Raw genomic sequence first — 25,199 nt, forward strand, 5'->3', positions numbered from 1 at the left:
GATTCTTCTTTGGCTGACCTTTATCCAAAATCATTACCTAATTTCCAATTCTAGAGTAAAAAAATTGGTCAAATCCTATTTTGAGAATTTGTCTTCTACTTTGTATGGTGCTGAGCAATTATCTGAAGATTTTTACTGCTTGCAATTACACACAGCCTTTATGGAAACTATCAAAGTGACTAAGACAAAATTAAAGACTAATGTGTAGAAGCTTGGTCATGCTTTGAAAAATTAACTTTACATGAAGAAAGGATTTTACAACAAACTGGTAAATCATGCTATGGCAGGGTTTTGCTCTGAGTACCTTCGGTAAAGAAACAGAACCACTAAAATATATGTATTGCTGCAGGGAACTAGTGTGAAATACAGAACATCAAATACATACTAAAATGGAGCATACAAAATGAGTTGCACAGACACATTTAAGTCTACAGTCAGTGGCATTACCTGATCAGCTTTGGCACACAGGAAATACTGGGTGTCCTGGAAGTGAATGGTGATGCCACAGAAGCCTCAAGTTCAGACAGAGATATACCACCATGTGCCCTCTTCAGTGCCTGCCAGGTAACATTGAAAGAGAGACCATTTTAGAACTTGCCTTCAGCTGTACAATTTAACTGAATGGTTCTGTATGGAAAATAAAAATATACTTACCCCACAGTCATTTGCTCCATCTCCACACATGCCCACATAGTAACTGTAAAAAGCAAACAGATGTCAGCATTCTGGACCATTCTCCAACCATGGTCCATTTAGCTTATTTCATTAATTACTTCTATATTATTTTGAGTTATTCAGGGTTTGCATAACAATGGGTGATCATTAATGCTGAGGTCAATTACTGTTGCTGTTATACGTATAAGGAAGTAGACAGAAAAGTAACATGACCATGACAGGTCAATCAATGCAATAATGATTAATTAGCTCTCTATCACCCCAATGTGGTCTAAAGAATCTTTGCTCTAGGCCATGACACTTCTGTAGTATTTTGCAAAGCTGCAAGGCCTGACACTAACAGTCACATAATGACCAATGTGAACAGAAGTCATCCTGATAATACTTCTGTAATACACGGAAGACATTTGATGGGTTTGTTTCATAAACCAAGCAACAGCATTTATAAAATATGTTAGTAAGTTTATGCAGATATTCCCCATTTAAAACTTCAAGAAAAGTCTGAAACTTTCCCAACTAGCCAGCAGATGGTACTACTCTCATTCTATCAGATCAGCTAATAGGCTGATCTATCAACACAAGAAGTTCTCTCAGCTCAGCATTTTTCTTTAGGCAAAACAGCTAGCAGCATGCATAATTTTTGTCTCCTATCACACCAAACACAGTGAACCCTCTCGCTTTCTATGCTTAAGCAAATACTTACTCTACATTTTGTAAAGCTTCCACCAGCTGAGTTTTCTGATCAGGTGCCATGCGAGCAAACACAGTGCCATGTAGCACGAGCTGCAAGACAGGAGAGTTCTTAATGCTCACAGGGCAAAGGCTCTTCAACATTGAAAATGCCCATACTCAAGTAAAATGCTCACCTTGGGTACCAGGTCCTGAAAATGCTCCAAAATCACTGCAAATGACTTCCCATTCATTGCAAAATGGTATTTTGTCATCTGGAGATCCTCAAGGCTTTCATGGACCAATTTAACTGGAATATCCTATCAAAAGTAGTTTAATACTCTAGCTGTAATGGATCTACACAGATACTTTGCCATTTCAAGCTAATATTCAGAGGGGCATTCCTAGAGATGACTAGATTTATAAGAAGGTCATTTGAAAAAAAAAAAACAACCTCATACAATAAAAACACTAATATATATCTAAGAAAATGTGGTTAAATGTTTCAACTACAAGCAGCTAGAGAAGTTTTTTTTTGACAGATTGGAAATGTTGGGGAAAAAACCCTATCAAGTGAAATGTCAAATGTCATATCACAGTTGAAAAACTACCTCCCCCAGCTGCTTTACTAGTCTTTGGTATTTGAAGATCTGAAAGTTAACCAGTATATCAATTCTGAACTGACACTTAACAGCAGATTTACTATTTAATGGAGTAACATAAAAAGAACAGTAAAACTAACTGCTTACACTCTAATATATATGCATAATATGGTGATATTACCTCTGAGTTTATGGCTGGTGATGAACTAGTGCATTTTGCGAGGGTATCTGCATAATGCCAGTTGATCCTGGCAGCCTGCCCATCCTTTGGAGGTAGTGCTTCAGCAATAATGACCTTATCCTGAGGTAGAATCATTCCACAGTCTCTGGCCACAGAGATAGCAGTTAACATGTTATCCCCTGTTAAACAATTGCATTTGAAAAGGTTTCAGTCAGAAAAGCATCAAGATCATACGTTAATATTCCCTGTAAGAGAAAAGCTAAGTAAGCCTGTAGAGAACTGTGAGGAGGACTGCCCCACATACCAGTGCCAGCCTCAGAGCAAACCTAGCCTACAGACAACATTCAAACCCCCAGGAAAACTCCCTGCTCTAGAAATCTTGTCTGCTGCTTGGAGCTATAAAGATCTCTTCTTGACCAAATCTTAATATATGGAAAATCAGGCAGAAAACAGGCAGCCACTAAAAATACTGTTTTCTACACAGTCACAGAACATGCAAACAGAGCTGTATTGTTAGCCTAGCAAAACATTCCAAAATCACAACACCTGTGATTTAAAAAGCAAACATATATTTTATGAAAAACACTGAGCACAGACATCTAGAATGCTTACCAGGACCTAAGTCACTCTCCCAGAAAAAAATCCAACACAAAGTGACTTTTCATAGTATAAATTAAAATGGTAGAGAACCTCAGGACATCCAATCCAACCTCCTGCTCAAAGCAAGTTCAGTTACAAAATTAGACTAGGACTTCCACTTAGCCTGATTTGGAAGACTTTTCAGGGTTTTCATCCTCCAATTCAGTATCAAGTAGCTTATTCTTGGAGCTAGGGAGAAGAAACTACGAAGTGGAATTAAAGCCTCTTTTGGTTTCTCCGACTCACCAAAGCAACTTGCACCCAAAAAGAAAAAAATTGGAGTCTGAACATTTTCACAACTTTCTAAACTTCCCTGTTGCTATAAACACAGTGTAAACCCACTGACACTAAAATTTGACTTCATACACATAATTAAAACAAGACCAGAAAGAGATGGATCTTTGAGTATAAATGTTTACATGCTAACCTGTAACCATGACAGTGCGAATGTTGGCTTTATGCAAATCTTCAAGTACAGCAGGGGTTTCTTGCTTTAACTTGTTTTGCATTATAATTAACCCCATAAAATCCATGTTGCTTTCAATAGCATCTCTGATGAAAAAGAGACAAGGAAGAGAAGATTTAAAGATTTACAATTATTAGATGCAGCTTTAAAAGCCTGATTTTCTGCTCAGCAAAGTAAAGAGGAATGTGTATTTTTAACCATTAAGTAATTTGCTTTATAAAAAATGATGTGAAAGATACCATCACAATAATTTATATTTATTTCCCTTGTTTTATTTGAAAACCAGCGTGAGAAAATGTTTCCTCTCAAGCACAATTTTCAGTTTCTTCCACAAGAATGCTTTCTAAAGGAAATTAGTCTCAAATAGGTTGTAGCTAGAAAACCTGCTCTGAAACTAACTGCATTCACAGGCCAAATATTAAGATATGTTTAGAGTGCACATCTCTATTTGCCAATTTAGCTGAACCTTAACATAAAAGCTACTACATTGTTACAAAGGCATGTAAGATTAATAGGCACTAGCTAATTAGGCAGAGAAATGAATTCTCTTTGGTTTACATTAAAAAGTTAGTGTATTTACAGGTCTTGAGTATTCTACTACTATTGTAGACTTTCACACCTGAAACCGGAAAACTCATTTCTCTGCTTTGCCAAATGTTCACCTTGCACACAGGGCTGATACAAAAGAACACAGTCAAAGCTGGCATTTTCATAGCTGTGCTTCACATTCAAGCACTGTGGGAAAGATGACATTATCCACAAAACTAGGCTCAGCTGAAAAATAATTCACAGGAGGTGCTACTCTTAGAAGGAAGAAACCTTTCTACCTTTCAGACCTCTGCAATGAGAAAATGGACATGCTGCCTTGAGACAAAGAAACTGCATCAAACATGCATAAGAGTATTTCCACTACTTGCCACTCTCCTTAATAAACATAGATGATATAAGTATGTGCAAGTAAAGAAATCAGATGAGGCTGACTGCCACAATAATGTAAATTAGACATCATGAAAATAATGTTCCAGTTTATTTCCAGCTTAAATTTCATCCTCTGAATTCACTTCATTGCAGAAAAAACCCTCCTTATCTTGTGTGTCCAGGGCACAACTAAAGGATGTACAGAACTATGTATGCCAAGACAGAAAAAAGCTAAAGAGTAGTAATTGATTTAAACAAAAATTTTTTTTTTGTTTAAAAAATTTAACAAAAATATATGTTAATAAACATATTAATTCAAAGCATGCAGCTTTTAAAGTCTCTTACTTATTAAAAAAGTGATGTCACTCTTACCTGCTAATAGTCTGGACTTTGTGCCACGTAAGCTTAGCCTCCAGTTTTCTGTGAGCAAGAGCAATAACTCGGAAGCCCTGCTTAGTGTATTCTTCCAGGACACGCTCAAAGTCAACAGGAACTTCAGAAAAATCAAGTTTTCAGTTATTAAAATATTCATGTTTCAGCTAAGCTATAGAAGAAATAAAAACAATTTGCTCCTTTACCTGTTTCCTGCTTACACAAGCTGGCAATCACTTCTGGAGCACCTTTCATGTAAGCATCCATTCTCTTTTCCCCTAGAACCCTGGCTATTACACACATGCGCTGCAACACTGAGGAAAATGGAAACTGGCGCACGATTCCGATTTCATACCCAGTCTGTGTCAGACAGGAAGGAAGGAACAAAAGGGTTACATCCACATGCATCTTAAGAAAAATAGGTATGTGCCAAATGAAAAAGTATACTTACCGACAGCTCAAACAATTCCTGAAAAACAGAAAATAAACAGTCATTCTAAAGATCAGTTTTAAGTATTTCTTCAACTACAAACAATTTCAACATGAATCAGTAAAAGAATCTGCACAGCATTCTTGGTATCAAGCCATATTGTATTTTTAATGGATTTCATAAAAGCTGAATATAAATATATTGCATCTGTTTAGTATCCTTTATTTAAGTGAGACACAGTAGAACTGTAGAGCTTGATTTCTTGATTAGAATTTCTAAGACCTTTCACATCCAAACTGTCTGTTTAGCCTTTGTAAATGACTAAAGTACTGTGGTGTTTCAGAATGAGGCCGTGATTATTAAGTATATCCCTCCAAAAAATAATGTACTAAGTTGCAAGAATGTTCAGATGTCAACTATTGCACAGAAATTACTGCTGTGCACGTACACTGAGCTCTGAACAAAAGAAAGACAGCTCTATTTACTACAAAATACAACTCATACAAATGTACTGACTTGTTATACCCTCCCACTACCCTACTCTGTGATAATCTGGATATACATTCACATGCTTAAAATTTCACTTTGTGAAATATTGAAAAATACTTCAAAATCAGCTAGAAGAAACTTTTACATTTGCTAAGGACATTTTGTTTTTTTAGTCAGCACTTAATATTAGCTCTAAGGTACAAGAGTGGCAAGAATTCCACGCCACACAGTGACATTAACAAATGATTGCTCTAACTAAAACTGCAAGGTGAGCACACCTAAGCACTTCATTAAAACATAAGAATTTGTTAACAATACCAATATTAAAAGGAATAAGCTCAAAAAGCATTACTGTACTTCATAACCACTCTGTAAAGGCAATAATGCTGACACTCACTTTGCTCACTTTGAAAGGGGCATATACTGAATCACTAACTTCAACTGGTTTAAACATGTTTGTTGTATCTGTGCCATCAAAACCTCACAGTTCTGATCCAATTTCAATTTTATCAGCCAGAACCTCAGCATACAGTAAAATGTGTTTCTTTAACTCAAATCAGTTGTTTTGAGTTTTTATACCATTTCTTGATCTGTTGCTTGCTTGGATTCTGGGGAAAGCTGTTTTGAAGGTCGAACCACTGTTGGCATGATTCGATTATGAAGGGCTGTTTCCTCTTCAGTTGCTTCTTCTAAAATCTACATAAAAAAAAAATCAACTAATTTATACATTCATTAACTTTGACTTGTTCATAGTACAATATTCAGGGAAAAAAAGGCACTTACCCATCCTATTGCTTCAAACATCTTCAAATCAAGTGGATCACCAGAAAGCACCCCTTCAATTTTTGTAAGGGAATGACAAGTTGCCATGCAAGCAACAAACTCTGACTTCAGCAAGCTCTCGCTGCAAGCCCTCTCTTCCGGCAAAAGGAAACTGAAACAATGAAGTAATAATATACTTAGCACTATAATTATTTATTATGAGCCACTTCAAAAGGTTTGTTTAGATTAACAGAAGAAAATTGACTGCACAAGTCCCTTCACTTGTGTTTTCACACAACACAGAAAACAAATTAAGACCCTGGGCTGGAATCTTCAGAAGCTATCACAACTTTTTCCTCCTTCAAACACTCAGTGTTCATTCCTTCCCTGTCTAGTTTGATCTCTCATACAAAGCCCTTTTATCACTTAGTACTTAATTAGCTAAACTAATTCATTTTAGCAGCCTGAACAGTCATTGCTTAGGAGCACAGGATTAAAGAAATACGCAACAGTACCTGCAACAGTTTTGCAAAATGACGGTGAAGAGGTCTCAGACTCTAACAAATAAAATTCTACCTCAGCTTCACTTGGAGTTTTAACTTCCACTACACCTAAACCACAGCTTAAGTGGCATTCCTACAGCACATTACAGAAATGTAAACATGTATGAGCTCACACTGAACTTTCTGTTCTATTCTGCTGAAGCTGTTACAGTACAACATGAGTATCCTATTTGCTATCAGCCCTGAGCTCATCCTTACCGAGCATTTTCCACCCGCTGAATTCCCCAAAGATCCAAGCCATCCTCAGTAAGTGTGCCAGTCTGCAAAAGAGACCAAGGGCCATGGCATGAAGAAAAAGCCTTCAGAAACAAATTATCTTCCAGCAAAGCAAAAATTATCAGCTATTTAAGCAAATTACACTTGAACAATATATTTTCTTTTGTTTTCACATACAAATCAAGACTTCGGGACAGAAAATACAGTATCTCCCTTATTTTTACTAGTAATTAAGTTCCAAACCTGTTAAATAACTTTCAAAAACATAAACATGTTGTTCAAATGAAACAGACCCTTAAAATCCAAAGATGATAGCATATCATCTCAATATTCAGGGACTGGGGACAATGGAAAATGGGTGCTAAACCATTAGTACTATCTTACATAGTTAAAACACTAACTGAAATGTATTTAGAGCTGAAATAATACAGGTAGTATTATATTATTGAGATAAAATCTAAGGAGGAAAATAAATTTTATCTAGGAAATAGCCAAAAGCAAAGAATTCTGACTAGCAGCATTACTCTCTTCCATTCATGTTTGCTTAACAAATAATAACAAAATACACTCGCTCAGTTTTTCATTAAAATGAATGAAAATGAGAAAAAGTCTGACTTCACACTTGAGTTTTTCAGAAGCTTGTGTGCTAAATAAAGTTCTTAGTAAACATCACTCTCACATTTCTGAGCTGCCAGTAGTAAGTTGGGACTTGGGAGTCCTGAGATAAGAAAGCAGCTCAATCACAACAACTTTTTAGAGCAGATTAAATTAGGAGAATTAACAGATGGCAAACACTGAATACCTGGAGGCTAACGCATCACAAATCATCTAACTCGCATGAAAAATAAAGAGTTCTCCCTTTTTATCTATACAAACTCCATTTTCTAAGACAATGCTCCTTCAGGTAGCAAGGTTTCAAAATTCACCTACCTTATCAAAACACACAAGATTCAGCTGGCCACAAATATTTATCCTTTGTGGGCTAATGCAGAAGATGCCGATTTTTTTCAACCTTCTTTGTGCATAAACGATGCCAGCAGTCATAGCAGCAGGGAGTGCTGGAGGCACCGTGATAGTGATAATGTCAAGAGACTCAATGATGATGGTGCGAGCTGGAACCTGCCACAGAGGTCAGAGTTAACGAACACGAGCTCGCTGCTTACAGATTCACTGTCCCACTGACGTGCTGCCAAGAGCAAAACCCACACATTGTTTTCCCCAGTACAGTGTGCTCTGGATTGCCCAGAGATTTAGCACAATCTTCACCCACCATCAGCAACCACAATAATCCAGTACTAAATTATCCACAACCCATAACTTCAAATTTGAAATTTATGTTTGAAAGTTATGTTTGAAAACATAACTTCTGGAAATATATTACTTTAAAACATTAGCTGAATAATACAAAATTTTTTGAGAGAAAAAAAACAAATCAAAAAACTTAACAGTTATCAGGTTATTCGTTGATAAGGATTTTTTCCCCTACAGCATGTTTTAGATGGACTGTATCCTATTTCTTCCAACTGTCTGTAAGTCAGCTGGTAATCTTACATATATCAAAGATAAAAATCCAGTAATTGGGTCAAGAGAAACCAAGGTAAATTCAAATTCCCCTGTAAGATATTCAAATTCTGCTTCTGTGCTGAATTTTATTCTCAGTAACCTTGTCTCATTTCATTGATATCAAATACAGCAAAAAAATTTTCACTTGAAATCAAATAGTTTCTCAGCTTCTGAAGTGTGATGGAAGTCATGGTCACCCCGTTTCTAAAATAAGGCATTTCTGGACGAGAAATGAAAACATACCTCATTTAAGATGCTATTGACAATTGTGTAAAGAAACCCAAAGCCTGCTACCACCACTAGAGACAGGAGAAACAAATAGGCATCTCTGTAGAGCTTAAAATCAGTTGGCTTTGGGTACAGTATGGAACGAACAAGCTGTCCTTTAGCAGTACTAAAGCCTAGAAATAAAAAAGGAGTAAGTTATTAAAAATACAAAGAAAAGCAAAGCTATTAAAATATATTAAAAACCTCAATAAAACCCTTAAGCTACTAATTTCATTACAACTGTTTCTCAATATCCATAGCAGATGTTTTGCAATACTGTAATTAAGGTGCTTATACGTGCACATCATACTAAGGGCTTCTCTCCTACGGCAAGGACATAGAGCTGATGCAAACAAACCCCTCCTCTGCAGCAGCAGCAAATCCTCACATGGTTTGGCCTGGCAGAGTTTGTTGTACTGCATTTTGCCCCTCTTAGTGTAGAGCTAATGGATATATTTATTGTCTAATTAAGCCAGTCCTTGCAAAAAATAAAATTAAGATATTCAGAGTCCAACATTAAATACTTAAATGGCAGGTCTCCTTAAGTTCCCTTGAGAGCCAGAATGAAAGATTCAAAAAAACTGCAGGACAGGGAGTCATCTTCTGAGAAGGGCACCTCCTGATGGCATTTTGACAATTAAACTAGGAGAGTATCGGTCTAAAGGTCTTACAGTTGAACAATCAACAGATATCCCAAGGTCCTCCTTGAACTTTTGCCTCAATGTTTGAAGAGCCCAACATTAATGCCCAGTTTTGTGTGCCCAAAACATTTTTCATCTGCTTAGACTTCAAAATCTATTACTACAACCTCAACATCAATGCCAGGTCTTCTGTCATCAGTGACAGCTCCCTGACAGCTTTTCTGTGTGCAGGCCACCACAGCAAAGGCTGAACCCTCGACCCTGACATTTGGCACAGAGGATTCTACCAAAACAGAGCAACGGAGCTCATCACAAAATGAAAAGCCATGAAGCCTCCAGGCTTTGAAATTGCTACTGCAGAATATGAACCATGGGCCTGTTCAGAGAAGTTCACCATGTCTGTATGCACTTGAGTATTTAGCAATGAATGCTTTGTAATTCAACACAGTCATCAACAAAAAAATCAGAACTACTTTCTATTTTTTTCCCATGGTTTTGCAGAAGGTTCTGTAGCTACACAGGATAGAGCACATCAGGGTAAAACAATAAATTAAAACCTCATGGGGTGTCTTTAGAACACACTGGATATAGAGAAAACTTTAGTGCATAATTCTGTTCTCTAAAGCAAAATAACCAGTTTTGAATTCTTTTCCATTACAAATAGGAGCCACAACAACATCCATCAACTGAGTTTTATGAGGAAAGGAATTAATACATTTTACATGTATTTCAGCTGTAACATCAAATATGTTAAAGGCTTAACTTGAAGAGTACTGTGAGTATAGCACCAGCAGATCAATCTTATATACTGGTTTAGGATAAGGACTACATGCCTTTGCACACAAATGTATTGAGTTCTGTTCTCCTAGATCGTTTAAGGACTAGATTTTTAAATACTTTCAATTTTGTGGCATTTCCCTCCCTTATATAAAGGGATTTTTACTTGTAATTCTCACTGTATGAGAATTGCTTTAGTTCTTACTATCAGCCATTATAGGAGCAAGAAGCTGCAACTGCTGTGACATCTATCCTGTTCCGTGGAGAGGGAAGTTCCCTCTTGCCTAAAAACTAAGAACAGAGAATTTGCAGCACTTTGCTTCTCTCTATACAAAGCCATAGCAGAAAAATCAGATTTGTCCATAAAAAAACCTGATTAAAGCCCACAGAGCTGAATTCATTTAAGAAACAAAACAAGTTGAGATGGATATTAATGGCAAATGTGTTCAAGGGAAGGAAAATATCTATTTGAAAGAAAAGACCAATAAACGCTTCAAGAAAGAGAACGAAACAAACAATTAGAACTTTTACTGTTAAAGTAGACTAACAGAAGGTGAAAAGAATACACCAGATTAAGAAGCAGCTATTTAGCATGAAGTTAATTGTTGGAAAACTTGCTTTAAGTGGTAGTCCAATTTCTTCTATCTAATTTTATTGTACCTTAGATTATAACTTGCATTCATTTATTTTGTGGCAATTTTCTTAAGATGATCTTTGTAAAGCAGAATCCCACAATTGTTCTGGCTTATGCAATTGGTTTTCATAGACTATTATTTAACACCAGATCTCTAACATGTGAATTAGTATTTCTGTAGCTAGATCAAACTCATTTTTTAAGCAAATGTTATGGACTTTGAAATAACTATAGATAAAGAAAAACATTTGGCACTGTGAATGACTCTGCTAAAATCAGCTGTTCCCCACTATCCACCCAAACCTCTTCCAAGAGACACATGCAGTTCAACAACACACTACAGAAAAACCTCTAAAGGACATGAAAACACGTTCAAATAACTTTTAAATTGATGCTGAAGACTGATTCACTTTTCTCCTTGCCAATTGTTAATCTTCAGACCATCATCTAGTTTTATCATTATTTTAAGACTTTTATCAAGCTACTTGGGGTACATTCCTTTACCAAGTTTAGCAGCATCAGCCAGCTGACACACACCTGCAAAAAGGAGTAGTACATTAACAAGGGATAAATGCAACAATCAATACCTGTCCTCACTACCAGAGCTTTGACCAACTCCCCAGTGTAGAAGCGGGTCTGAATGACGTTGGTTCCACAGAACAGCGTGTGCCGCTTGTGCACTTCGGGACTGTAGATCTCATCTCCCACTGCTTTTGGATATTCCGAAGGATTTGGCAGATTAATCTTTGTGACAGGAACACTTTCACCTTAAAGGAAAGAAAGTCTCTAAGCAAGATCAGAGAAGAACAGATATTTTTTTCATTCACAACTACAAGTAGAATAATATAACCTCACTTCAGCAGCACAGGCAGACTTATGGAAGTCATCTTCCTTTTAGCATGCTATCAGGTAGTCTCTCACCTATTACCTCAGCTCAGCAGATCCCTTACCCAAATGCTATTTAACTCTATTCCTTACAGAGCTTCTGTGCCCCTTACTTCAAATCACAGTTTGTGATGTAAAACATAGTTCACTAAAAAAAAAAACAGGACAAGCCTCCTTCTCTTGCTGAAAAGCATCACCCACATCTTTACTCAGAAAAACTAGAAGCTGAAGAAAATTATTCTCAGCTCCTTTGTGTGCACTCAAGCTAGGGGAACAATCAATTTTTATCAGTTGCTAGCAGCAGCAAGAGGATCAAGCATAGTCATATAAATCAAGCATATTCTGAACTCCATCTGCACTGACAACACCAAGTTAAGAGGTAGGAAGACAAACTATCAAGAAGAAATTTTTTTAAAAGAAACAACCACTCATTTTTGGAGTTTCCAAGGAGTATTAGGTAGCTGTTGCAGATAAGTAGGACACAAGTACCTATGTACTTCAGAACACATCTAATTGTAAGAACATAAACATTTCAAACAAAATAAAATATCCACTTCTGCTAAAACATACTGCAAGTAAGCATGCACACAGGTATAAACAGTACTTTTAGCCATGCAGCACTGTGTATCAAATTTACTTTACCTGTTAGCATACTTTCATTTACAATGCAAGTACCACTGAGCAGAACTGCATCACATGGCATAATTGTCCCATTGGATGGAATCAACATGGTATCTCCAGGCACAAGGTCGGTGGAAAGGATTTCTTCTATTTCTGAATATTAGAACACAAACAAGTTTACTTGAAAATAGCCACCACCTATGAAACCTGATAAAGATCCTCACATTCAATATCCAGGTGGTGACAAGTATGACTATTAATAAAATGAAGTACAACTTCATTTAATTAATGGCATGAAAAGATTTTTAAAGTATACAGAAAAAGGCATCGATAAACCCCAACTCCACCACAGATTAACCTCCAGAGCACATGGATAGAACACATCATGACAAATGAAAAGAATCAAGCTTGCACAAAAGATATTCATGATTAGCTATAGTGTAACTTCAGTATAAAGATATGAGTTCAACACAAATGTATGTCTTAAAAACAATATCATGCATCACAACCTTTTAGATACCACACCTTTAACTGCTGTGGTATCCAAATATATATATATATTCTTCAGGATAGTTCAGAAATCATATTGCAGCCTTTGTTGGGTAATAAATTGTAATGGAGACCCAACGCATGCACATCTTCAAGTCAGGAAAGAAACCAGAATGACAATTACATAAGTGGAATGGTAGAGAATGGGAAACAGCAATAGAACAAGCACCTAATCTAGAACAAACCTGATACTCACTGAAAATTCCATCTAGAAGGTTAACCCTGAACACATTATACTATCTAAATTCCACTTTGAACTTCTTTTCACATGCAATTTTGCTAAGGAATGCAAGCATTTCAAGCTGATCAAAGAAGAACAGATTCAGACCCACTTTACACTCACACTTCACGAGCAATTTAAATTCAACCTTCCAAACAACCTGTGAAATTTACCTTGGTTTCCTCTGCAGACAGAAACCCTTACAATGCTGTGAGCTGCTACCATGTCATGTAACATAACATATTGCTGCAAAGAGGAGAAAAATTCGTTATTCAAAAGCACAGCTTGTCTTCTTCTAAATGCACATTCTACAGTAGAAGTGATGAGATTCTCTACTAACATTTTTTAACAACAAAACACTACTCAAAACATTCTCTTGAACATAGTTTAGAAAACTTATGGGCAAATAAAGTTTGAGAGCACCAACCTGTACAGGCTCCTATATTAACAGCATTTTGGAAGCAAGCATACATTGTCATGCAAAAGCTTATAAAACCATTTGGTCATTAACATAAAAAAGTAACAGCTGCAGTAGTTGTATGAACTTGTATTAAGGAAGAAATTGTTTGGGGTTTTTTTTTTGTCTCTGGACTGAATTCAGAGATTGCAATTTAAGGGTAATTACTACTTTGATTCCCATCAGCTAAGTCTACAGAGCAAACTGAATCACCAGTTTAACAATCCACATGCTTCACTGGTGCTCAGTTCTGCAGGGCCTTTTCAAACAAGGAAACAACGCAAGATGGAACCACTTCTGTCAATAAAACTTGGTACATAAACTTGTGTCTGTGTTTTATTTAAGCAAGGTAGTGTTTTTGTTATCTGAGGCCAACCTATTGATTCATCAGCGTGGAAAGTCTGCAAAGGTCTCCAAGAAACTGTAAATCCAAATTCTTTCAGCTCAAAGAGGGAAAATGCATAACAATATTCTATCTGTATAACTAAAAAATTCTTAAACATTTGTGGACAATTTCACAACAAAATAAGGCAATCAGTAAAAAGCCAAAAAGATGCATCCATTTTCTTTGAACTTACCTTTCTAATGGTGTAGAGTGAGCTAACAATGGATATTACAGACATAATCACAATTGCTAATGCATAGTAGTGATACTCATCAGTGATCCACAATATCACACTGAACAATTGGAAAATGTAAAAAGGGTTGAGAACCTAGAAGAGTGACAGAACATTCTAGTTAGACCAAAAGGTCACATGGGTTCTCCATCACAACAAAGCTGAAATTATCCTCCTCCAGGGAGAAGACAATTTCAGTTCTTTATACATAATTTTTGATTTGCCAGAATGACCCTTTTTTTCACTACCTCCTCAGCCCCTCAAAATCACAGTGCTCACTCAAATAGCACACAAATACAGACTTTGAAGACTGCATGCCTTTTCCCCTACACCTCAAAACAAGGTAATGGAAATATCTGATGGCACCTTAAGCTATAATTCTTAAACCAATTTGGATATTATTTTCTATTTATTCTTAATAAATGCCCTGCTATCTCAAGTTCTTATTCCTTTAGATCAGGTTGGAGAGTTTCTTTGTTCAGAAGTTCTACTGTCCATTATCATAACACAAGACAACAAACCAGTTATTCAAATCCACCTGATACAAGGAAAACCGAACAAATTCAACAAGACTACGTTTGATTTATTGAATATGTTGTAATATATAATCCCTCTTCTCCTCATGGAGAACATAAGTCATTTTATGTTTTCAATTAACTTCAAAAAATAAATAAGATGCTGACCCTTTCAAAGAATTCTGATATGTTTTCTGATATGTTTTCTAATGTCCTCACTAAGGCACCAGGCTGTGAACTCTGGAGAGCTTATAGCTGAGGCCTCTTTGATCTTTAGTTCTAAGGAGAGCTGGAGAGCTCCAAAAAATTGTCCATATCATTTTGTTTTACAATGCTGGGCTCTAGGGGAAGGTTTCCATCAGTCAGTAGTCATTGCACCTGAAACAACTTTCAATTATACACTTTTTCCTATAATTTGTTAAAGAAAAGATTTTACCTCCTTAACCAGAAGCTTAAAAATGGAAGGCACTTTCACAGCAATTTCATTTACTCCATAGAATGCTTTTCTGCATTAAAAACAGAAAAATACAAAAAAGTTAAGATTTTTTTAGAAGTCTTATTGATATCAAAGGAATTCTGCTAATCTGATAAAGTATAACATGTCCCAAATCTGTGACTCTCTTCTTATTTATCATAGTTTCAAGAAGTGCTTTTCAGAAAGAATTTACCTAGTGAGATGTTCCAATACAAAGATAATTATTTTATACTTCAATTTAAACTGTACATTATTTTTTAGATTCTTTCATAACAAGATTTTTCTTGTGTATGAGTCCAAGGTTATTAAATATGTCATTCTGAAATCCAGTATGCAATTCTCATTAGCTTAAGCTAAACCAGTGTTAACTCTTACCCTACAGTAAGACAATGTTTTTAAGGTCCTGTATCAATTTTATTCTTAGAAGGAAGAAAGCCAAATCATGAAAGAGAGAGCACGAAACCAAGCCCTAATGGGATCAGAGCTGATTAAATGACAGTGACATGAAAAAGCCCTTAAAATTATCTGAGGGGAAAGGCTTTTATTTTAGACACAAATTGCCAGAAGATGAATTGATAAGCAAGCAGATGCTCCCATATTTTAATCTCATTTTCAAAAAAAGTCAGACACTGATCACTCAATTGTCTTCTGGGCTTTTTACCACCCTGAGCACAGGTAATAAAACATCAACACCTCTTCCCTCAAATACTACTGCAATATTACCTGTAATCATGCATTCCTTTTGTCAGTCCTGTGCTGTGTTCATTATGAATTGCAGAGCAGAAGGTAGATTCATCTAGACCTCTGAATAAAAAAAGTCAATGAGTTATTTAAGAAATCTGGTATTTAAAATTAAGTCTTGAGTGACTCAAAAGAGCTAGGTCTTTGGCAAGAGGTACACACTGTTTTATAAAACAACAAAATCTGTGGACTAATTTGTTCTTAACTGGTTTTGTCACAACTGCAGATACCAGTGACACATTAAAAGCAATCTTCATGTTGATATATCTTACTCTGTAAGGTAGTCATACCTATTCCAATCAAAATGGAGACACTTAAAAAATGAAGTCTAATACTAGCAAAACTAGTATTCAAAGGCTTTTAAAAAGTGAGCAAGTTTTATAAAATGTTATATGAAATCAATGTGGATTAACATTTCTTCAAATTATCTTCATTTGACTCTAAGTAGTAATGGAAGTTTTTTAGAAATAATTACTAATCAATTTATTAAATAAATCTATACCACAGCTATTTTACAGCATCTTACTATCACAGTGTTATCCATGACAAGGAAAAATGCATCCTACATTTTCAGTTCTGTCTTATCACCAGAAGATTCATTTTCACAGGACTTCTCCACATGCTGTGAAAGCCAATGCTGTGCTTTAGGAAATCTACAGATATGCAGAAAAATCTAAAACATTGTTATGTTTACAGCTATGGGATTGTGTTAACTATCAAATGCACTAAATCAAATGTATGCAGCCCAATATCCAGGCATTTTCTCATGGACATACTGTGGATGCACAGGAAAATATCACTTCCAAAAGGCTTTCACAAACATCATGACAAAAGCAGCATTATTCCACACTAATGTTTCATATACTGGATATCTATTAACTTATCTGTCAAAAAGGATTCAGAGTTGTCCCAGTAATAAAAAAGAAAAAACCCAACTCTTTATTGTGCATATTTCATAGCAATTATTTCCATTCTCTAGAACACAGGGAAAGCTTTAAATATGCTCACTACTGCAAAGCCTAGGATCACGTTTCCACCAACTGCTTGTACAAGAACAGAGATGAAAATTATGTGTTAACCTGGCTCTAGGTTTACCAGGTTTCTCTAAACTTTTTTAAGTTCGAGGATTTTAAAAATACTATTTTAGATTAAAAATACACAAAACTCTGTTAATAGCTGTGTCTCTCCTCCCACTCTACCATCAACAACTTTTCCTGTAGGAAAAGAAATGTAACAGTGGATTTAAGGAGGGTCCCTAAATGTAAGGGCTCTATATGCAAATACACACACCTATGTGTGCAATGTCCATGCAAGGACAGAGCTTCTAGCACGGTGTTCTCTGCTTTTTACACTACTGCTACAGACTGAATTCCCAGGGCATTAAAATCCCTGTGTGCACAGTTTATTATATAAAGCACTCATCAACCCACTCAGAAATTCAGTTGACAGTAGCTAAAACAAAACAGACATCCAAGGTCAGAGTTGCATCCTCTTTGGCTATGTGGCCAAGTCTGACTTAGTCCAAGAATAATTACACTTGCATTTCCTGTGTTTAAAACAGTGATCTTAATATTATGGTAATATAAAAAGAACAATGATATGAAACTCAAGCTCTCATAACTGAATTAATTGCCCAAAAAATCTTAATTTGCCCCCCTTCTGTGCTGTGCTAAGCCTTTCATGATGTGATCAAACTGTTCTGTCTCTGAGTACTTGCGTAAGCAGCAGCCCAAAGTGAATGCTCTTCATGATGCAGTCTTGTGCTTAGATCACAACTACAAACATGCTGCCTGCTTTAAGGGTTTTACTATAAAGACCTCTGTCTCACAGGCTGTCTCTTTCTAAATATTAACTTGATTCTCTACCATGTTATTTGGTTTATACATATAAACTGAAGAGCAGAATAAGAAGACATATCTTAGAGAAGGACAAATTTTTCAAGACCTTACTTCAGAATATTTTTCATTCACAAGCTCAGATATTATTTTACACATGGTATCTAGTACTTCACTAGATGACCATCCACTTTAGAGGAAAGTTGTAACAAACTGGCATTTTAATCTGACCTTGTGGAAAAGTGACTTAGTGCTCTAACAGTATCCAGTATGTCTCAGATCCATTTCTTTCTCCTCTTTATTATTCAATAGCTAAATAATCCTGTCCAGCTCAGCTACTGTACCTGACTAAACAAGTGGCCAGGCTCAGTCATGGCTAATACATCAAACAAATGAAAGTTTGGCTTATCAGCAAGAATGTGATTGAATAAATGCTCACATAACTTCACAGGCATATCTGAGATTTTTCCAGGGCTTATAAATTGGCCAAGTTATCACAAGAACATCAAAAGGCACAGTCAAATAGCCACAAATGCCAAGTTTCAAGTCACTGCTTTAATGCTAAGGAACAACATTTTTTTCTAAACACATGAATTCATATGATTTTTTTCCAATACCTGCTCTTAACACACAAGTACAGTTTCTTAATCTCATCTGTGGGAACTATTCCCTTTGAACAGTTTAAATTAGGAGCACTGTAGGCAAGAAAACAGGAGCCTGCAATGCAAAATGATGAGTGTCACTACCTGCACAACTGTATTTCATGGGAGGCTTAACACAAAAAATGCACACAAAGCTTTTAATTACTTATTCCTGAGAACTAAGACATTTCCACCCTCTCAGATAAGGACTGCTCAGTTTTGTAATTGCTTGTGTTATAGTAATTTCTTAAAATTGTTTTCATTGCTGGTAATTTTCCATATTATTTGCACACACTTTTTTGGGAAAAAAAACCATCTCCATATGATGGTTCAATGCAGCAAATACTAATTCAAGCTTAAAATAGATTTTATTTGTGATCTGAATTTATTATTTTAATGGGCAGTTGCCAAAAAATGGAGAAGCCTGTGCTCATTTAACTTGTGGCATTATGAGAAGAACTTATCACAGAAAGAAAAACTTTCTTCTTCAACCCTAACATCATGCAACAGTGTTGCTGGACACTGCAGCAAAAGAAAATACAGTGCATCACAAGCTAGTGCTGCCCACTAAAAGACTTTTTTGTCGGTGCAATAGACCTGTTTTTGTTACTAAAGAGTAACAAAAGATGGATCAGATCCAGCTCAACTGCACTAAAACGTAGAAACAGACCTACACAAACATGAGCAAAAAAGGTATTTGGTGAATTCCTCTTCTTCCTACATACTCCTTTTGGGTCTAGCTCAGCAACACAAAAAATGTAAGTTATTTCACCATAAACAAAGCCTTTGAGCATTTATACAAGTACTACTGTCTATGAACAGGTGCTCTGATTCTCAAGTAACACTCCAAGAAAAGGCAAAAAAGCCTGCAGAAGCATGCAGCCTGCCACCCTACACAAATCACATTGGATAAAGGCAGGTTAAACAAACATATTCCTTCCAAATTCGCACTGAGTTAAAATCTCCCTGCCCTCACTATGGTTAAAACAAAGACTCAATGAGCTAAAACAGCTGGTCAGAAAATAACATCAATTTTCAGCATGTTCTTAGGCATGCTATTTTTTTTTTTTTTAATACAGTTTGAAGCACAACACATAAGAAAAAATATTCTTACCGTACAACATCAAAACTTTGAACTGAATCATTCCAAAAATACTTCACACTGTGATGTGTGAAGTAACGAATCTGTAAGGGCAACAAAACATAGATGTCAAAACTGGTACCACTTAACACTTCTCTTCTGACTGACTTTATTCTGAGAGGTGACAAGAACTGAATTTAGAAAAGCAACACTGAAAAATGAGTACTTTTCTTTCAACATAATCTTTCAAACTTTCCAAAATTTCCGGTAACAGGTTATTGAGGAGATTTCTATTCCACTCAACAATGAGTTAGCCTTTCAGACAAAAGTAGCAGCTCACATGTACTGTATTGTGTGTGTTTATTCTCAATAGTAGTTGAGAATTAGCCAGCACAGTATTACAAGTTTACTTACAGGCAAATGTTTTCTTGAATCATTTTTATTCTCTTCTGCAGCAGATTCAGAGAAATGAACAGCATGGCCATTTGAAACCTTGTGCATGATAGGGTTAGGATTCTGTAAAGGACTGGCTCCCAAGGAAGGCATAATGCGAACCTTTGCACAAAACCATATCTTGAATTCATCCTTAAGAAGAGAGGGGAAAATGAGTTAGCTGAAAGAGCATCTGAACAGCATTTTACAGCATTTTGCTACAACAGCTGTAGCAAAATCACAGGTCACAGATTAGCAGTAGAGCCCATACAGAATTACAGAACATATCTCCATGTTAATATCAGCTACTTTAAGAATAATTTTCTTTCCACAATTCTAAAAGCATATTTTTGCACTTGGGTCAGCAGTTACACCTAACTTCAACAAATGTATCTTTGCTGAACAAGGGAGGGGAAAGCATGTTTCAGCTTATAGGAACAAGGTATTTGTTCTGTAACTGTTGATGACAACAGCATTCCTGTATTTGATTCTTACCACTGAAAGACAGACTATGCTATGCTCACTGCCAACAGCTGCCAGCCTTCCCACAGAGGCACACAGCTACACGCAGGAGCACCACTCTGCACTGCAGTAAGCACAATCATGCCTGCACTGCAAGGCAGGGACTGGTGTACTCCAGCACACAGGAGGAGCTGCACATCCCCTGCACACTTACAGTCGTCCTCAGCAGAACCACCTCACAGTCCCTAAGCGCCGTCCTTCTGCACGTTGCTTTCACACGCCACTGGGGCATCCAGTAGAGGAGGAGGAGAAGAAAGCCACCAGAGCAGATCACTCCCACAGTAACTAGCACCAACTTCCAGCGACACAGATCATAGCCATAGACCTCCTGCGTGGCAGTAAAACAAGGAATGATGACTCTCTTCATTACTGTGCCTGGGATGCCGACATTAATTTTTCATTATGTGCAGTATTTAAAGCAAATCAAATTTCAAAGCCATTTCCTCTTTTTTTCTTTTCTGGGGGAAGGAAGAATTGGAACACAATACATGGTGGAGTGGGAGCAAAAAGGAACACTGTTTTGCTTAGTCAGAAATATAAACACCAATAAAAGCCTGACAGAGGCAGATCATCCACACTGTGTAAAACATTTCATTGCAAGACTGTCTCCTCTCTGCACTGCTCTCTAAGGACTGAGGTTGCAACACAACCTATCTTAACTCTCAGTGAACAACAACACTTTTGACCATGACACAGCACAAGTCAGCTGAACATTTAAGTGCAGAAGTGTGTGGTTTTGTTAAATGCTGATTTTATGACACAATATTTGATTAGCTAGCATTCACAGTTTTGAATTACTACTGCAGGCTGAATTTTATACATTCTAAAAAAGCCCCTAAATATATCAAACATCACTTTCTAGTAGAGAATTTTGCTTATTTTGCCTGCCATTTAACAAAAAATGCTAATTTACAAACTCCAAACCACACTCAAAGGTTCTGTAACTTGCAACAGTTAGAAAAATTTTTCTCCCATGAAAAAACTCCCAAGTATCCAGTGGGCAAGCACCAAGTTAACTTGATGACAGCTAGGAACACAAAATAATTTAGTGATTTACTGGACACTGTGTTACATTCCTGAGTTTCACATTACATCATCAGATTATATTTCCTGCTGTAAAAGGGTAATGAAGTTTCCCATTGAGTCCCACCCATTGTTCATACTGACACAAACTTCTTGGATGTTTTTTTCACTTTTCATTAAACAGTATTAGAAATTGTTTAAACTCCTTTCCTAAGAAAAGGCTTTTCAAAAGTTTGGTTTGCCACCTTCTCTGATGACAAAAAGCAGAAATAAAGCCCAATCTCTCTTACCTCGAAAACACTCTTCAGCAATAAAAATAGGAGAGTGAAAGATGGTGAGAGAAGTTAATTCTTCTTTTTAGGAGAAAATAAAATTATTTCCTCAAAAAAATATTAACTTTAGTGAAGAGGCCATAAGCACCTCCTGTTCTAAGATGCTTTTGCTTACTTTCTGTATTTAGAGCTGCCTAGTGAAGAACTACTTTTCTTAGCAGGGTGGACAAGGACAGAACAAGAACTTCAGTTCACAGAAATCTATCTTTTTTGGAAACAAAAATCCCTATATATACCAAATGGACTAGAAAAATCCCTATGAACCCCAAGTGGGCTAGAAATTAGATTAGCTGCTTGTACTTTCCTGTCAAGTCTTACAGCTTTGAATCACATTATGAAGCATTAACCTGTTTTAAAACACAACAAGAAATCTCCAGGATTTGGAGAGAAGAAACCCCAACTAACCAAAGAACAACTAAATAATGGTAATAATAAAAAAACCAAAACACAACTCACTTTGTTTCCATTTTCATGTGTAAAAGTAGAAATGTTAAGCACCAAAATGCGTTATCTATTGAACTACTGACCTTAACAAAAACCTTTCCTACCCCAAGACTAATTTCTTACTACCAAAAAATATTGCCAAGGATAATCTTATCAAATTGCTAAATTAATTTAAATGGAGACAATCCACTTCCCGATGTAACATGCCCCGTTTAAGCAAAAAACACTGAAAATGTGTTTCTTTCATTGTATAAAAAGAAGTTTAACAGAATTCATTACCATCTCATCTTCCTCTGCTTTATTGACATATTTCTTTTCTTCTTTCTCCATGTTTAGTATGATATGGAACTTCTCAACTTGAGATATGGAAGACCTTCAACAAGACAAGAATTAGGTGATTTTACACCTAAGTTTAGGTGGTTTCAAGTTATTTTTGGTAAGTGCATACATAAAAACACAACACTGACAAAATATTAATATTTATCTTCAATTTTCACTGTTACTAGTTTCTAGAAATAACTATCCAAGGAAATCTATATAGCTTTATGACTGAACATCAGATGAATACAAGTGAAATACTGCAGAAACATCAGGCTTTAAAAGAGGAGGAAGAAGCTTGTACCAATTTAACTTGGCTACATTCTACATGCAGCAAGCAGTTTTTGGTACATTCTACAAGCTTGATGCTGGAAATATCAATTAATCCTGTGAAAAAAAAAAGCTTAAAAGTAGGTTAATATTACACATTTGTATCACTCTATATGTAACAGCTCCAATCAGATGCTTTCAGAAGTCAGGCTATGCTTCAAGAGGAAAGGCACAGTACCCCTGAGATCTACACTTCTCATCTGAGCAGAATAAATACTTGCTTAAAAACATTTAGTCCTCAGCTTACTAATTCTAAATCAAGGCATGCTTTTTGATCAGTCCTTCCCCTTCTTTCCAATGCCTCTACTGCTCAATTTGCATCAAAAATCTCCCACAGTTGCTAAACTTGAAAGGTGCTTTGAGGACAGATTATGATCACCATTTTCATTAATCAGAAAAGATTCAAGATGGAAAAAATATGGTACTGTCTACAAGATGAATGTAGTGCACACAGATCCCTACTCCAAAAGGGGAGAGCTATAAACAAAGGCTAATCAAAAGGCTTATCAAAATTTTCCTCATCACATAAGCAAGAAAAATCGAAAGTACCATGTCAAAAAGCCAAATTTTTTAATTAAAACTGCACCTAACCTTCATTTGGGCACCCCGTACATGTTAATTGTATGTAATTTATAATTAATGCACAGGAAGAAAAAACTACCACAATTAAAGTCACCAAATAGCCAGTGCTCACCTGCCAAGACACAAATTAACTACAAATCTCTGCAGTGACATGGTACAGCCTTCAATTTTGTTTACTGCACATACATAAATCTCTCAGAAGACAGCACCTACTACCACAGCTTATAACCAGTCCTCAAGTCACAGCACAAGCAGCTACTCTAATTGTCCTTTTTCAGGCTGTTATTAATAAGTACATATTATTATTAATAAGTAATGTTAATAAGTACAATCACTACCAACTTCTCTGTCATTAACTCCCCAATATTTTCACAAACCAAATCACCAGACTACAAGTCAGATCCTCTCAAAGCCAGCCCCTGGATCCATGCACTTACATTCACCAGCAATGCCAGCTTTGAAGGATCCCTCCTCCCATCTCCTGCAGCTTATCTACAGCACCACATCCACACGTGTTTTGTGCCACCTACCATCTCCTTCCCACTTAACCCAATAAATGAAGCAGGAACCCAACAGGAAAGATTTATTTTACTACCCAAAACTGGATCTCCTCAGAAATCTATTCCCACTGCTGACTAAGGTCCTAGTAGAAGAAACACACACTCAAAGGAGAGAACTGCATCACAGCCCAAAGCTGAGTCTCAGCTGAGAAGAAGCTCAGTACTTCACAAATTGATTCAGTTGGCATTTTGTTCTGAATGGAAGGAAGCTAACTTGGCAACAACTGCCTCCTTTGATTGGAACATCAGCTCACACTTCCCTTGACTTGTTAAGCTAAAAATTTTCTATTTCTATACTATAATTTTATTCCAGATTTATTTGGAAATTAAGCCACACAAGTCATTAAAGTTCTAAACCACAATTTCATTTAAATTGTCACTTTTCTTAACTAAGGAGTTTTCTATCCTGGGAAAGGTGTAGATAATACAGAGAACCAGTTAAAATCTGTCCTAAATCTACACAGGACTGCTAAGAAAGCTCCTGAGGACAATCTTGAATTAATTACATCAAACAACTTTATGTACACCATACAAATCAAATTTTCAATCAAGAAGTCATGCAGCCAGAAAACGTTCTGTGTATATACAGAATTATACTCCTAATAGAGTTCACAGGTCCAGGAAAGAATTATTAGGTTCATCATACTTGAGCTAGTCTGCTCTTAAACAAGCACACACTTCCCTGCTATGATGTACAGTAACATCAAAAAGGGTCCTGCAGGCAACTCTCCAACCTTGATGGACATGTCAAGTAGGAAATTGATACAGGAAAGCACCAGACAGAAAAATAAATGCAAATAGCTTCCATATCAATGGATCTCAACTGAGATTTCCATGGCCAGTATGTCAGCATAGGGACTTCATGGGACACCATGGCAGTGTGAGAGAGAAGTGCAATTGCCTTCATTTAGGCAATGGGAAGGAACATCAAGTTGTGGGTCTGAAGAAGTATGAAAAGAAATCTCAGCACTAGCAATAATTCCTGTGATTCAGTAAGCTCTTTGAACAGCTGGGTAGAATCAGACAGGGAATACATGAGGAGAATTAGGAGGCTATTTCTGACTCACATCATTAGCTCCATCTGCATTATTTTATACAGCCTCATTTGCTGAACAACCTTCAACTAACACACATTCTCAACATGGCACATACTGC

The 25,199-nt window shown here is 36.4% G+C and overlaps 1 protein-coding gene across 1 annotated transcript in view; it reads right to left on the reverse strand.

Moving 5' to 3' along the window:
* ATP13A3 (ATPase 13A3) overlaps positions 1-25,199 on the reverse strand; it is a 56,086-nt gene that overhangs the window by 13,911 nt on the left and 16,976 nt on the right. Inside the window, exons 3-26 of the mRNA XM_041414282.1 lie at positions 22,534-22,627; positions 20,610-20,783; positions 19,916-20,086; positions 19,535-19,605; positions 15,927-16,007; positions 15,165-15,234; positions 14,175-14,309; positions 13,313-13,385; positions 12,392-12,523; positions 11,452-11,631; positions 8,789-8,946; positions 7,913-8,101; positions 6,965-7,026; positions 6,225-6,375; positions 6,021-6,137; positions 4,974-4,991; positions 4,729-4,882; positions 4,523-4,643; positions 3,194-3,318; positions 2,128-2,306; positions 1,542-1,664; positions 1,379-1,458; positions 655-697; positions 448-557 (exon numbers count right to left, since the gene is read on the reverse strand). Coding sequence (XP_041270216.1) covers positions 448-557; positions 655-697; positions 1,379-1,458; positions 1,542-1,664; positions 2,128-2,306; positions 3,194-3,318; positions 4,523-4,643; positions 4,729-4,882; positions 4,974-4,991; positions 6,021-6,137; positions 6,225-6,375; positions 6,965-7,026; positions 7,913-8,101; positions 8,789-8,946; positions 11,452-11,631; positions 12,392-12,523; positions 13,313-13,385; positions 14,175-14,309; positions 15,165-15,234; positions 15,927-16,007; positions 19,535-19,605; positions 19,916-20,086; positions 20,610-20,783; positions 22,534-22,627 — 2,811 coding nt within the window. The remainder of the gene's footprint in view (positions 1-447; positions 558-654; positions 698-1,378; positions 1,459-1,541; positions 1,665-2,127; positions 2,307-3,193; positions 3,319-4,522; positions 4,644-4,728; positions 4,883-4,973; positions 4,992-6,020; positions 6,138-6,224; positions 6,376-6,964; positions 7,027-7,912; positions 8,102-8,788; positions 8,947-11,451; positions 11,632-12,391; positions 12,524-13,312; positions 13,386-14,174; positions 14,310-15,164; positions 15,235-15,926; positions 16,008-19,534; positions 19,606-19,915; positions 20,087-20,609; positions 20,784-22,533; positions 22,628-25,199) is intronic.

This window comes from Onychostruthus taczanowskii, unplaced genomic scaffold (genome assembly GCF_017590055.1).
Source record: "Onychostruthus taczanowskii isolate IOZ18803 unplaced genomic scaffold, ASM1759005v1 scaffold45, whole genome shotgun sequence".
Taxonomy (NCBI): Eukaryota; Metazoa; Chordata; class Aves; order Passeriformes; family Passeridae; genus Onychostruthus; species Onychostruthus taczanowskii.